Source organism: Apis cerana, linkage group LG3 (genome assembly GCF_029169275.1).
Source record: "Apis cerana isolate GH-2021 linkage group LG3, AcerK_1.0, whole genome shotgun sequence".
NCBI classification, from domain to species: domain Eukaryota; kingdom Metazoa; phylum Arthropoda; class Insecta; order Hymenoptera; family Apidae; genus Apis; species Apis cerana.
The window spans coordinates 4136671-4148856 of NC_083854.1; the positions used below are offsets into that span (position 1 = coordinate 4136671).

General features: G+C 48.5%; 1 protein-coding gene and 1 long non-coding RNA gene across 2 annotated transcripts in view; one reads left to right on the plus strand and one right to left on the minus strand.

Moving 5' to 3' along the window:
- The window catches only part of LOC107992539 (homeobox protein B-H2), a 28313-nt gene extending 16735 nt beyond the window's left edge, over positions 1-11578 (minus strand). Inside the window, exon 1 of the mRNA XM_017048473.3 lies at positions 9482-11578. Coding sequence (XP_016903962.1) covers positions 9482-9938 — 457 coding nt within the window. The 5' untranslated portion in view covers positions 9939-11578. The remainder of the gene's footprint in view (positions 1-9481) is intronic.
- LOC133665861 (uncharacterized) overlaps positions 1-12186 on the plus strand; it is a 60153-nt gene that overhangs the window by 8385 nt on the left and 39582 nt on the right. The window lies entirely within an intron of this gene.

Consider the following 12186-nt stretch of genomic DNA (forward strand, 5'->3'; position numbering starts at 1 on the left):
GCGGAAAGAAAGCCGGTTCAAAGGACTGATACGAAGAGTTATTAAATTCGTATTTGTCCTTTCCGAACGAAGCCTATTTCCGAGATTTTATTGCAATTCGTATCCCTCCAGAAAGCCTTCATTCGCGATTCGAGGAATAAGATCGATCCGTTTGATGCGTGGACAGAAAGATAGCTGGTTACACGAATAAGAATAATAAACTATGATAAAAGAGTATATTTCGATACAAATACTTTAACGTAATCCTGCCGGATTTAATTTATATTTTCTCCCCCTCTCGAGGGTATCCCCTTTCGGAAACGCGTTTCATAGCTACCTAAATTTTATCTATTATCAGTCGACGTGAAAGGGAGGAGGGAAAAAGACGATACGGCGGAATTACAGTCGAAAGGGTATCCGTTCCGGTGTAAAACCGGAGGAAGAGAAGGAGGAGGATCTCGAGGTTTCGAGGGAATCCCCGTCGGGGGACCGATCGCTCTCTTCCCCCTCCCCTCGAGCACCCCCACGGGAGAGACGTTGCCGCGCGCGGCCTTCTGAAAAGGACTGTCTAAAGGACCGTTGTCGCGAGCTCATCGATTGGAACGGTCTCTCTCGTGGGTGGTGCGGAAGAAAACAGGGTGGAGGGGTGCAAGTAAGAGGGAGAGGAAAGAAAAAGGGAGGAGGAGGAGGAGGCGAGAGTGGTAGAGAGCGGCAGCGATGGAGGGGGTATGGAGCGGGGAAGAAGAGAGATATATATATATATAGCGCGTTGGAGAGGGACGACGTGTTGTTGCAAGAGTGGGAGAGAGAGAGAGAGAGAGAGGCAGTGGATTGAGTTAACTCGACGAAAGCGTGGCTCTTAGCCTCCGTTTGATCGGCCAGATTCGCTCGAACGGATCCAGGGCCTGGGTCCGCCATGTTGAAAGATGGCCGACGATCCCTCAGGAAAAGCTCGTGGAGGAATTTCATCGTCGAGGTCTGGATTTGGAGGTCGAGTCGCGGGATGAGCGAGGGGGATGCGGAGACAGATGGAGGACGGGGTAAAACGGAGGTTGGAAAACTAAATTTACTATGTGATACACTTAGAGCTTGGGTCTCGACCAACGTAGCTTCTCTCTCTCTCTCTTCCATTTTTTTTTTTCAACAACACTTTCGCGATGTTGGAACTTTTTCAACTCCCTCTCTCGAAACGGCAGAGAGTTTCGAGTAACTCGAGAACTATCGCGAAACGGAATCTCTCTCTCTTTTTCCTCCTTAAAAAAAAAGAAGCTGCCTTTTCCACGTTTCTTCCACCGCTTACTCCCACGACACGTAGCTTCTCCAAGCTTTGTATCTTCCTCTTTACTACCAGCCTTGTCCCCAGCTTTGTACGTTTCACTTTGCCTCTCCCCTCCCCTCGATCCTCGCGTAATAGGAGTCGATGCTCTCGAAGGAGATTCCCGTTATGGATTGAAACGTATGACAAAATTGTCGAAGTGAAAAGGGGCCGATCTTGTTACTTCTTCTTATATTTTTCCTCGTCTCTTTCCGATCGATCATCGGTTTAATTCGATGAAAAATGAACAAGTCTCTCTCTCTCTCTCTCTCTCTCTCTGTCTCGTTACTTTTCAAGAAGTAAACCCGAAAGGATTCATTTTTCTTTTTTTCTTTCCTGTCTACGATGACAGAGTGTTTCTTCTTGACTTCTTTCCTCTCCTTCTTACGTTACAAGATGCCACGAGTCTTCGTACACTTCTTTTCTCCTTCCTATCGGGACACTTTCGAACAAACACCGTATATCTTGTTATACTCCACGCTGTCCACGAGTATTTTCCATAAACTTTATTGTTTTCGCGAGTTTGCTTAGGGAGGGGATCGAAACTCTCCCGGATTATTATTTCGTAAACTTTGTATTATTTACGATAGGTGATGTATACACGGTATATTCGGAATTAAATTTTTCAAGAATCCTCAAATTATTCAATCTGCCCAATTTATTAAAATCAACGAAAAAATTCTCAACATATCGTTTCAAAGAATATCGAAACTCTCGATATTCCTCTCGATATTCCGTTGTGATACGATATAGGAAAGAATCATCCCGCGTAAAGATAAAAGAGAGATCGTTTCCACGCATTTCCAGTTACTCGCGCAATTTGGATAGATGGTCGAAACGGAGTTTCGTAATTGCATCGTAATGGATGTAAAAGAAGCTGGAAGAAGGGATGGAATAATAATAATATAAAGGCGTGTATATATATATGTATACCGGATATACAGAAGAGGAGGAGGCGAGTGGAAATTGTCGTGTTTCGTGTGCGTGGAACGGAGAGGGAAAACGAGGCCCTCGCGTGCTGCACAGCTACAATGTATGGAACATAAAAGTGAGATTAACAGGATGTTTATCGAGCAATTATTCCGTGGTGCAATTAGTGCCAGCACGTCCACGAGGTATCGTCTTCGGGCGGAGAGAGAGAGAGAGAGAGTGCGGGGCAAAAATGTTGCTTGGCCGCGTTTTACAACGAAACGCGACACCTGCAGGATGTACAGGCGATTACCGCGGAACGGACATAACTCGGGCGGGTTGATTACGATTGCCCCTGGGGCGAGCGACCACGCGTTATTTTTCAACGTTATCGATTAAATCTACTACTTGCTCGGGAGAAGCGAGCATCGTGGGATTGGGAATTCTGGGAATTTTCGAGTTTCGACCCGAGATTCGATTAGATCGAGAAGGGGGAATAAATTAAATAAATTTGTTACAGAGGCATTTGCCGTATCTCTTCTTCTTGTCGATACTTTCTTACTTTTTCGTTGCATCGATCGTAATTATCCGTACGATACTCGCGTACGTAAGGCGTGAACGTTATCTTATCTTAATAATAAAAACGTCGAAAGACGGGGGAAAAAGTTGAGAAGCATTAGGCGCGATCGCTTTTTGCACCGCGGAATGTTTACTTTGCGGTTTACGGGGGCCTGCATTCCTCGAATCGTTAACGTTTGTACGTTTGTATCTGCGGGTAAAAACGCACACTACTGCGAACTAGTTACCCGCGGAGTAACTACGCGACGAAATAAAGCAATAAGCGAATGAAATCGTGGCGCACAATGGAGGACCCATTCTCCAACCCTTCCGCGCCGCCCCCACACGCCCCTTTCCTCCTCCTCCTCCTCTCCCCTCCCGTCTTTCTTCCCCAGCTCTATCCTCCACGGACCATAAAGCGAAGCGAAGCAACGGTTTGCGAAACTTTTATTATCGTTGCTTTTACGATCTGTCCGGGTTAAATCTCGAAACTCGCACACGACGAGTTTTCCCCCTCGTTTTATTCTCCTCGTAAATGGACGATCGTTAACAACGAGCTCGAAAGATCGGGAACCGTTTAGTCGATCACGCGGAATAAACGAATTAATATATGTGTACATATAATTGGAGAGGTTTACCTTTGATACCTGGGTATTCTCATAGGATCTACACGTTCGTTGCAATAACGGGTTAATTGGTAATGGAAGAAATTTTTATCGCTGCTTGGGTAATCGAAGGAATATATAAATTTATCGTCATTATTCTTATTCGTTATTCGCAACAAGCGTGACATTTCGTGGAGTGGGAAGGGAAACGTTCAAGAATTTAGCTGACAGTTTGCCATGCGCTCTCTCACCCTCTCGCCCATTGTGTACAAGGGCGGTGGTCCCCGACGGGGGTAGAATCTGACCCCTCTTCTGTATTGTGTTACCGTGTCGCCACCTTTGGGGGTCGGGGACATCGGGGGATAATGTTATATAGGGTTAACGTTTTATTGCCTGCCCACTCTATTTCCACTCACCCGGACAGGGGAGGGGGAGACAAACTCCGGGGGGCGAGAATTGGAAAAACAAACTACGCGGTGCCGAATTAGTATCCCATCGCTTCTCTCCCTCCTCCTTATCCTCTTCACAACCCTTGCATCATTCGTCAAAAGTAACCTCGTTGGAAATAATTTTTAAATCCGCGGACAGATACAAGTAATAGAAAAAGAAAGAACGATGTCGTGAAACGATTGAAGGAAAAATTAGGAAAGGGAATCGTTATCAGTGGCACGCGTGTGTGCGTGTTAAGGGGCTGTTTTGTTAACGTAAAGTCTCCCGGCGGTTTTTAAAGGGATCCGGAGGAATAAGGACGGGGAGAGGTGTCGAGTGTCGGGTGTTGTACAATGATCTGTCTTAGCGTGGAAACATTATAGGGAAAAATGCAATCGGGAGTTACTGTCAGATCGAATTATGCGAGCCTAAGGTTTCGCGGGGTGCATAACGAGCGCGTTTCTCGAATTTCATCGGGCGCATTCCGCGTGGCCGGTGAATAGGGATACGCGACTACTGCACCATGCATGATCGTTCCGAAGTAATTAGCTAGGACACCGGAGAAGTTTTACGCAGTTTCCATCGACCGCACATATTTTTCTCCTCTCCGATCGCTACGAACCGGTATTCTATAACTATCGTTTCGAATGGCGTTAACTATGTGCTAATAAACTCTGATCGATCTTTTAACCTTTATGTTAGAATTACCTCTGTTGGATACGAAACGATAATTACGCGATATCACCTACATGTTTGAACGATTTTCAGCGTAGTAGTAACACTGCTACTCCCTCCTCCTCTTCGAGATCTCAGATTCTCGAAAATTTGCATAAATACCTGAGTGGTGGAGTCATTGGTAAAAATCGAAGCATTCGGCGATACGTCGAAAATGCGTAAACCTACTTCTCATCCGAGCTATTAATCTCTATCGATCCGCGTTAACCTACAAAACGGGGAGGGGATTACGATCCACGTAAGAATCTAAATAGCGCCATCAACTGGATCAGCTGGATGTTTTTCCTTTTCTCCCCCCACAAATTTCGAGTCGTGGAAGAAGAGAGGAATCGATTCGATCGAATGGAAGGAAAAGCATCGCGGATGAAGGTGGGACAAGGCGGAGACTCGTCTCGAATCGAAGCGGAAAACGAGGATCGAAATCGAAAGCGACGGGCAGATCGTGATCGACTCGTAGAATTATTAACGAAATGACTTGAAAAAAGAAATCCTACCAACGTAACAAGAACAACAAGAAAGGAAAATGTACATCGATTCGTCGCTTTTTCTTGTAACGAGAAGGCGTGCCCCTCGGCGAAAAATTGTCGAAATTGCGGAATTATTCGTGAATAATAATCGAAGGTCGATCGGCTCGTTCCAGCGCGCCGAAACTCGGTCCTCGCCAAGGCCTTGCCTCGGTCACGCAAAAGTCGTGTTAGCGACTCGCCAAGTGGCCTCCTGGAGCACTCCGTCAACGTTCCCTCCGAGGGGGAGGAGGGTACACGTGTCCACCACTCGCGTGCACTTTTACTCGGTGGCCGCGCTCACGTACAGGGCCGATATCTGGCGATTGTGTGGGCGCGCCGAGGCGTTCGTGACCGTGCTCGCGTGTTAATTGGTGGCGGCCTGCCTGCACTCGAGGTTCATACGTGGAAGGAAATTTGGCCAAACGGCGAGACGCCTGCGGCGATTAACCGAGGAATCCGATGGGAGGAGAATGCTTGTTTCGTCGTAATTTTAATCGGTAAAGGAGTAGAGATTTGGAGAATCTTTCGGAAAGATCGGGATGGATTATCGGGTTAATTGGCGCTCACGCGCGTCCAGTGTTTACAAAGCGGCCGATCCTAGATTAGAAGGGAGTATGATTAATTATTCGAATCGCGGAGTTGTCTTGCAAGTCGGATATTCCTTTTTTTAAATAATTTAACACATCTCGATGATGAATAATCCGCTCGCGCCGCGTGTCCTTGAAAGTGCAACCACCGTGACGACGCCTCTGCACTTTGTTCCACGTCTGCTCGAAGAGGAAACAAACTAAGTAGCTCGTTGTTCGAATTTACTCTCGCTGAAATAAAATTTTACACGACTCACAAAAATTAGACAGGTGGGAACGCGTAGAAAAATATATATATGTATATATATATGTAAGAAATGATTGGATTGTTTCCCGATCGTGGATATCGGATTCCTTCCATTCATTGTTCTTATGGATGATTTACTTTGGCTACTCGAGTATCGAGTCTAGACGATCGGTTTACTTTCAGTCGTACAATTTCTCAAATGCAATAAACAAACGTTGCCTCTTTAACGGTAGCGGCAAAGCGAGGTCACCACTGTCAACGCTGGGACGAGGTGGTTAAGAGGATTTCCGATCCCGAATCTTGTTAAGAGAACGTTGAAAACGAAGCGTGCGAATCCCAACGACAGCGGTGTAGCCAGCCGGCTGTCGTGCGAGAGCTACGGAATGTTTAGGAAATCCTAGCCTGATAATTCGTACTTTATTCACAAGTATAACGATCTCTCGAGATCTCTTTCCAAGCTTGGAAAATGCTTTGCCGAAATGCACATGATTCGTCTCCAATCTCGTGTAATAATACGATAATCGAAAATTTCTCGAAAATTTAAAGTTACTCGAAAGCTACCCTTGTTCTCTGACTTGACTTTTCGAAAAATTTCACTCGGCTTGCTCTCTGTCTCTCGCGTCGAACACCTTTCCCCCCTTCGAAAGGCCCGATTTCACCCTTTTTGACGTTTCTATAAAGACGGGCCCTCGATTATTCGGTGCACGGGATTAATCCTCGGCGGGGACAGAGAGGCGACAGCCGGTTCTCTCGTACGGGCGCGAAAAAAAAGGGAAGAAAAGAAAAAGAAAGGAAATGAAGGAAGGGGAAAGGAGAGGAAGGCTTTCGACTCTCGTGGAATTATTTCCTAATCCGCGCCGAGATCTAAACGGTTGCCAATCATTTCCGGTTCTCGGATTAGTCGCGCGCGAAAAGTTGCCTTCTAAGGGCGTGAAACTGGCCCCCGTTGGCCCCTTCCGGCCAACAATGAGAGTCTTGGGCACGAATGCTGGCTTCGTAAGCGGATTACAAACGATTTGTACACGCGCCTCGAGAAACGCTCCTCTCTCCTTCGCGAGCGAGCCTCACTTTTCTCGCCGATGAGGGAGAGGAGCGACGATTTCGTCGATGTCTTTCGACTCGTGCTCGGCAAATTTTTCGTTTCGAGAAATAGAAGAAAGAAAAAGTGGGATACACGAATATAGTGTTCCCTTCCGTCGGAGGGAAGAATCGGAATTGAGGATTCGTTATTAAAAATTTATCAGATAGAAGGAGAATTGTTTCGTCGAAGGAAAAGGGAAAAGAAAAATCTAGGATCGGGATGGAAGGAAAATTGGCCGGGCAAAGTGGCGTCGCGCAAGCGTGTCCGACGGCAATTAAGCGAGGACGGCGTTACTCCTCTCGGTTAATTGGCTTTCATTAATTCTTTATTGGATTGAACGAGCAAGGTGGACAACGCCGCGTGTTACCTATAATTACTCCTGCTAGATTAGATTGCGCGCGCGCAAAACAGCTGTACGAGATAACGTCAACCCGACGTCAACCCCCTCCCCTCCTTTTTTTCACTCCCCTTTCCTGTTCTTCCTATCAAATACCCGTTATCCTATTTTTAATAATCGTCACGTAAATATGCCCTGGAGATAAAGAGATGCTTGGAAACAATCGTCGAAGTTTATTCCATTTTAACAATTATTCTTCTTTCTCGGCGAGGGAAAGTTTATTCGATCGAAAGAAAGAAGAAAAATATCCAAAGTATCGCGAGGATACTTCGATTCGAGAGGAAGAACGGGACCCCCTTTCTTTCTTGTTAAAACACTGTGAAACTTTGCAAGTTCGAGTTAATATCGATAACGTGATCGAAAGTAAACGATCGTTCACGAATCTTCCCGAGTTTGAATATTTGTGTGAACGTACGGTGCATCTCGATCGTTTCAAATTCGAAATATTTAGAAAGATTATCGAAAGCACGCGTCGTGGTTGAATTTTAAAAGAGTCGAAGGGGAGGGGGATTGGCGCGACACGGCGAATTGACGGTTTGCTACAATACGAGCGAATCCTCTTGTGCTCCAACGATTTAATAAATTCTCCGTCTTGTGTTGTACGTGATTTACAGGCTCTCGAGATCGATATCGAGGGAAGAAACTCGCGAGTAGGATAATTGTTCGGAGCGGGATAAAACGTTGTTTCCGTTTTTTTCTCTTTTTTTTTCTCGCGCGCGGAGGAAAACGCCGGCCAATTCTCCGGTTCTCGCAGCCAGAAGCAGTATTAGTGCCTCTAATCACGTAGCGGCCGTAGTCATGCGCGTAATTGTTCTTAATGTCTTTTTTCTTCCTTTTCGTTGTTGTTTTTTTTTTATTTTTTCTTTTTTTTACGAATAAAAATAAGCCGATTACGAAAAGTACGAGCAAGTATGAGGTTAGCCTCGAGGAAGGAAAACAAGCCTCGTAGAACGGGAGGAGGAAGGAGGGGGGACGTGTATTTACACGCGAGAGGAGAGAAGAGGAGAGGAGAAAAAGCTGATGGTTGAAAATTGACGTTGGAAATCGTCTGAAAAACGATTAACCGGCGGATTAACCAATGCCGTTCCCTTCTTTCTCTCTGTCAATGTGGCAATCAAAAACGTGGACGAGCGTGTCTGCCTCTTCTCTTTTCTTTTTTTCTTTCTTTCTTGTAATTGTTAACGAATCGATCGAGGTGTAAAGTAGTATTCCTCTTGGACGAGAATAATAATAACCGAACACTCGATTTGCTTGAGAAGACGTGAGACGGGTTGGCGAGGAGGATTTTTCAAAGCGAGTTAAATTAAAAGAGGAAAGGAAAAGGATCTACGAACGGGCGGAAGTGTCGAAATGGTGGTGAGCTTGGTTTAATGATCGTTGGGGATATTCCATTAAAATGCCGAAAAAAAGTCCCGCGATGGCGGCCTCTAATTAAGGGGAAGGGCCGGGGAAAGGAAAAATCGGATCGTTAAAAGAGAGAAAAAAGAGCGCCGCGTTCCGTGAAATTTCGAAAGGCAGATCGATCACGGTGTTACATATTATTATGCCGGCCGTCCTCAAGGGTCAATAGCCGTGAAGCATCGGCCAATTAAAGGAGAGGACCGAGGTAAACTCGCGATAGACGGTCAGAAATGATGAATGGGAGGATTTCTTGGTCCGTTTAAAAAATTGCTCGTAATTCTCTTTCGATACGAACGATTATCAGTGACCCCATCGAGTGACGAGTAAAATTCAGAGAGAGAAACGAACGCGCTTTGAAAATACGTCGGTAAAAAGAAGCGTAAATTCACTTGGCGCTCGGTGGCCCCCGACACGTACAGCGAAGAGTTGAGCGGGGAACGAGAAACGAGGGTAACATAATTAAAGCGTTGGAGAGCCGAAGACCAATTTCGGACCATTAAAATCCCTAAACGATGTCGGGTTCGATGTGGAGGAACGAGAAGAAAAAGAAAGAATAAATAAATCCGCGGTCGACATTTCGTATCGCTTCTCTCGCCGAGTCTAACATCCGCCCCCATAAATGTCCTTGACACCTCTCTCCCTCTCTCTCTCCCTCCCACTCCTCCCTCCTAGATCCTTGTACCTTCTAGTAGCGATCGGCGAAGTAAACTTTCGTGCGGAGGATGAGCTTACCATTGGAAGTGACGGAAGCGCCATCGTGATGGCTGGCGTCGCTGTCCTCGTCGAGGTTGCTGTTGTTCAACGACGTCCTCGACTGGTGCCTCACGCTGAGGTCCCTGGGCGTGGACGGGGGGCTGGCCGGTGGCTCTTGGCTCTGGAGGGCGGCCTGGTGGTGCATCTTGCTGGACGCGCCGCCGAGGATATCGGTGATCATGAATCTAGACCTCTGGGGCATGGTGGTCGAGGATGCGTCCCCGCGCTCCAACCCGTTGTTGCCCGCGTGGCTGTTGCTCCTTGCGTCGAGCCCATTCGAGAGACGTTCCACGCTCACGCCGTTCCTCTCCACGATGTTCTCCAGCCTGTGCGCCTCGAGGCCGGACATCCTGGTCAGGTTGAGGCCGTTGCTGCTGGCCACGGTGACGCCGCTACGTGCCGCCACGTGGTGGTTCTGATGGTGATGGACGGTCATCACGGTACACGTAGGTGGTTCCTTCGGGCTACGGCCACCCGCGGGTGCCTCTGTCGCCACCCCAGGACTCGCCCGATACCTGGGAGACAGAATCTTGCCGACGGTGACGGGGCGTAGCAGAGTCCAACACCTCGAATCTCGAAATCCACTCGCTGTTTCTTCCTTCTCTTCTTCTTCTTCTTCTTCCTCCTCTCTTTCTCGTTGTTCTTCACTTCACTTTATTTTACCTCCTTCCAACACCGTTTCCTCCTGTCTCCGCTCGCCCCCCTTTACCCGTGACATCCCTCCGTCATTCTATCCAACGTACGCTCCTCCGCGAATATATTTTGTTACACTCCTCTCTAACGAAACTCACGCCTCGAACAATCGAAACGCGCCGCCGCGGGAAACGCGATACTTGGAGATGAGGCGATGACTTCGTTTCATCGAAGGAAAATGGGGAATAATAACAAATGGCGCGTGCGACGCACCTCCACCTTCTTCCTCTTCTTTCTCTTCCTCTTCTTCGTCGTCGACGTCGTCGTTCTCCTCTTGTTGTTGCAAGCAATTAAGGGGCGCTCCGCTCGCCTCCTTGGTTAATTGCTAATTGGCCACTTAACATAATTGCCGCGCGTAACAGCCAGTTCGTCGGCCATTTCCGCTCTGCTTTTTCCCCTCCCTCTTCCACCCCTCCCCCTCCTCGTTTAATTATCAATTATTATTCCTTTCACGAGGTGGTAGAAGGAACCTTCTCTCCTCTCCTTTTCCTCTCCTTCCTTTTTCACGCGACAGCGCGTGGCCCGACGATGACCACGATAGCAAGGATAATCGTGCACGTACACACATACGACGCGAAACACCCTCGAGAGGGAGGAGTGTGACAGCTCCAAACCGTTCTCCTCCAAGGTGGTTGTAATCGCCGGCCCGGTTCCGCCGGAGAGATATCCCCTTAATGGAACCGGTGGTGGCCGAAGACGACGCGAAGATTCCACGGGATCTTGGACGAGGCACACTCGATCATCCGACCGGTTAATCACTGGTGTCGCACCGCGATTAATGGACGGACAGCCACGGACCGAACCGGTTATATATACCGCGACTCTCTTCTCTTCTCTTCTCTTCTCACGGTTCTCACCGAAACTCTCCAAAAATTGCCGTCCTCTTTCCTTTCCTCGAAGCGGTTCTTCGAGACAAACAACGCTTGTTTGTCGCTCACTTCTCGTTCAATCCCATCCTGTCGATGCGAACTTGCGTCCAATAGGAGGCGGAGGGTGACATCCTTTCCTTCCTTTCCTTCCTTCCTTCCTTCCTTCTCCTCCCTCCTTTCCAAGAATCGATCCACGAAGCCTACGATTTCGTCTCAATTAAGCCTTCGATTTCTCTCTCTCTCTCTGCCTCCCACCCTTCCTCCCTCTCTTTCTCTTCTATCGGAAGAAACTCACGCGCGCGCGCGCGCGCGGAAAATCGTGGAAAGTGATGCGCGTGGTGTTGGAACTCGCGGCGATGTACAATCGGAGACCGAAAAGAGACGCGAAAGATCGAGATTCGAGAGATGGAGATCGGTCGTTGTCGAGAATCGGTCGGTTCGAGGCCGAGGCGTGCGTGTGGCATCGGGTTGCCTCGACTGATCTGCTCGCACTGAACGGGACGCCGACCGCCTCCGTTCCTCGTTCCTGGGCGGCCATATCGCCACTCCGGCACGCCCCCTGCTCCCCCCACCGCGAGCCGCTCGCGGCCAATCGGGGGCAGCGGCGCTAACGAGCCGGCCAATCGGCGAAACGGGGACCTCGGCGCCTCCGCTACGTGGCGCGGCTACGCCCAACTAATTTGAAATGTGTTTCAGCGGTAATTCGATATAAAATTGTAGTTAATATCTTTCATTATAGCGCGGCTCGGGTGGGAGGGAGGAGTCGAGAGCCGAGTCGCGCTTGGAGCGAGCGGAAAGGAGGGGTCGAGGGGAGGTCGAGGGGGGTCGAGAGCCGACCGAATCGGGGCAAGGGGAGGAAGGGGTTCTTCGGAAGGAGGAGAGAGAGATTGATACGAAGCGCGCTCTTCCAGAGCTTCCACCGGGGCTCTCTCCTCCTCGCTCGAGCCGGAGGAGAGAGACGTGGCCACCTGGAAGGGGTTGAAGAGGCATCGAGGAGGAGGAAGGGTGGTGGTCCTTCTACCGCGGATCCTGCCTTCATCTGCTTCCGATTTCGCTCGTCAAGGATGCGGATCAAGGATGATACTGCCACTCCAACTTGGAACGTTTTACTCCCTCCCCCTC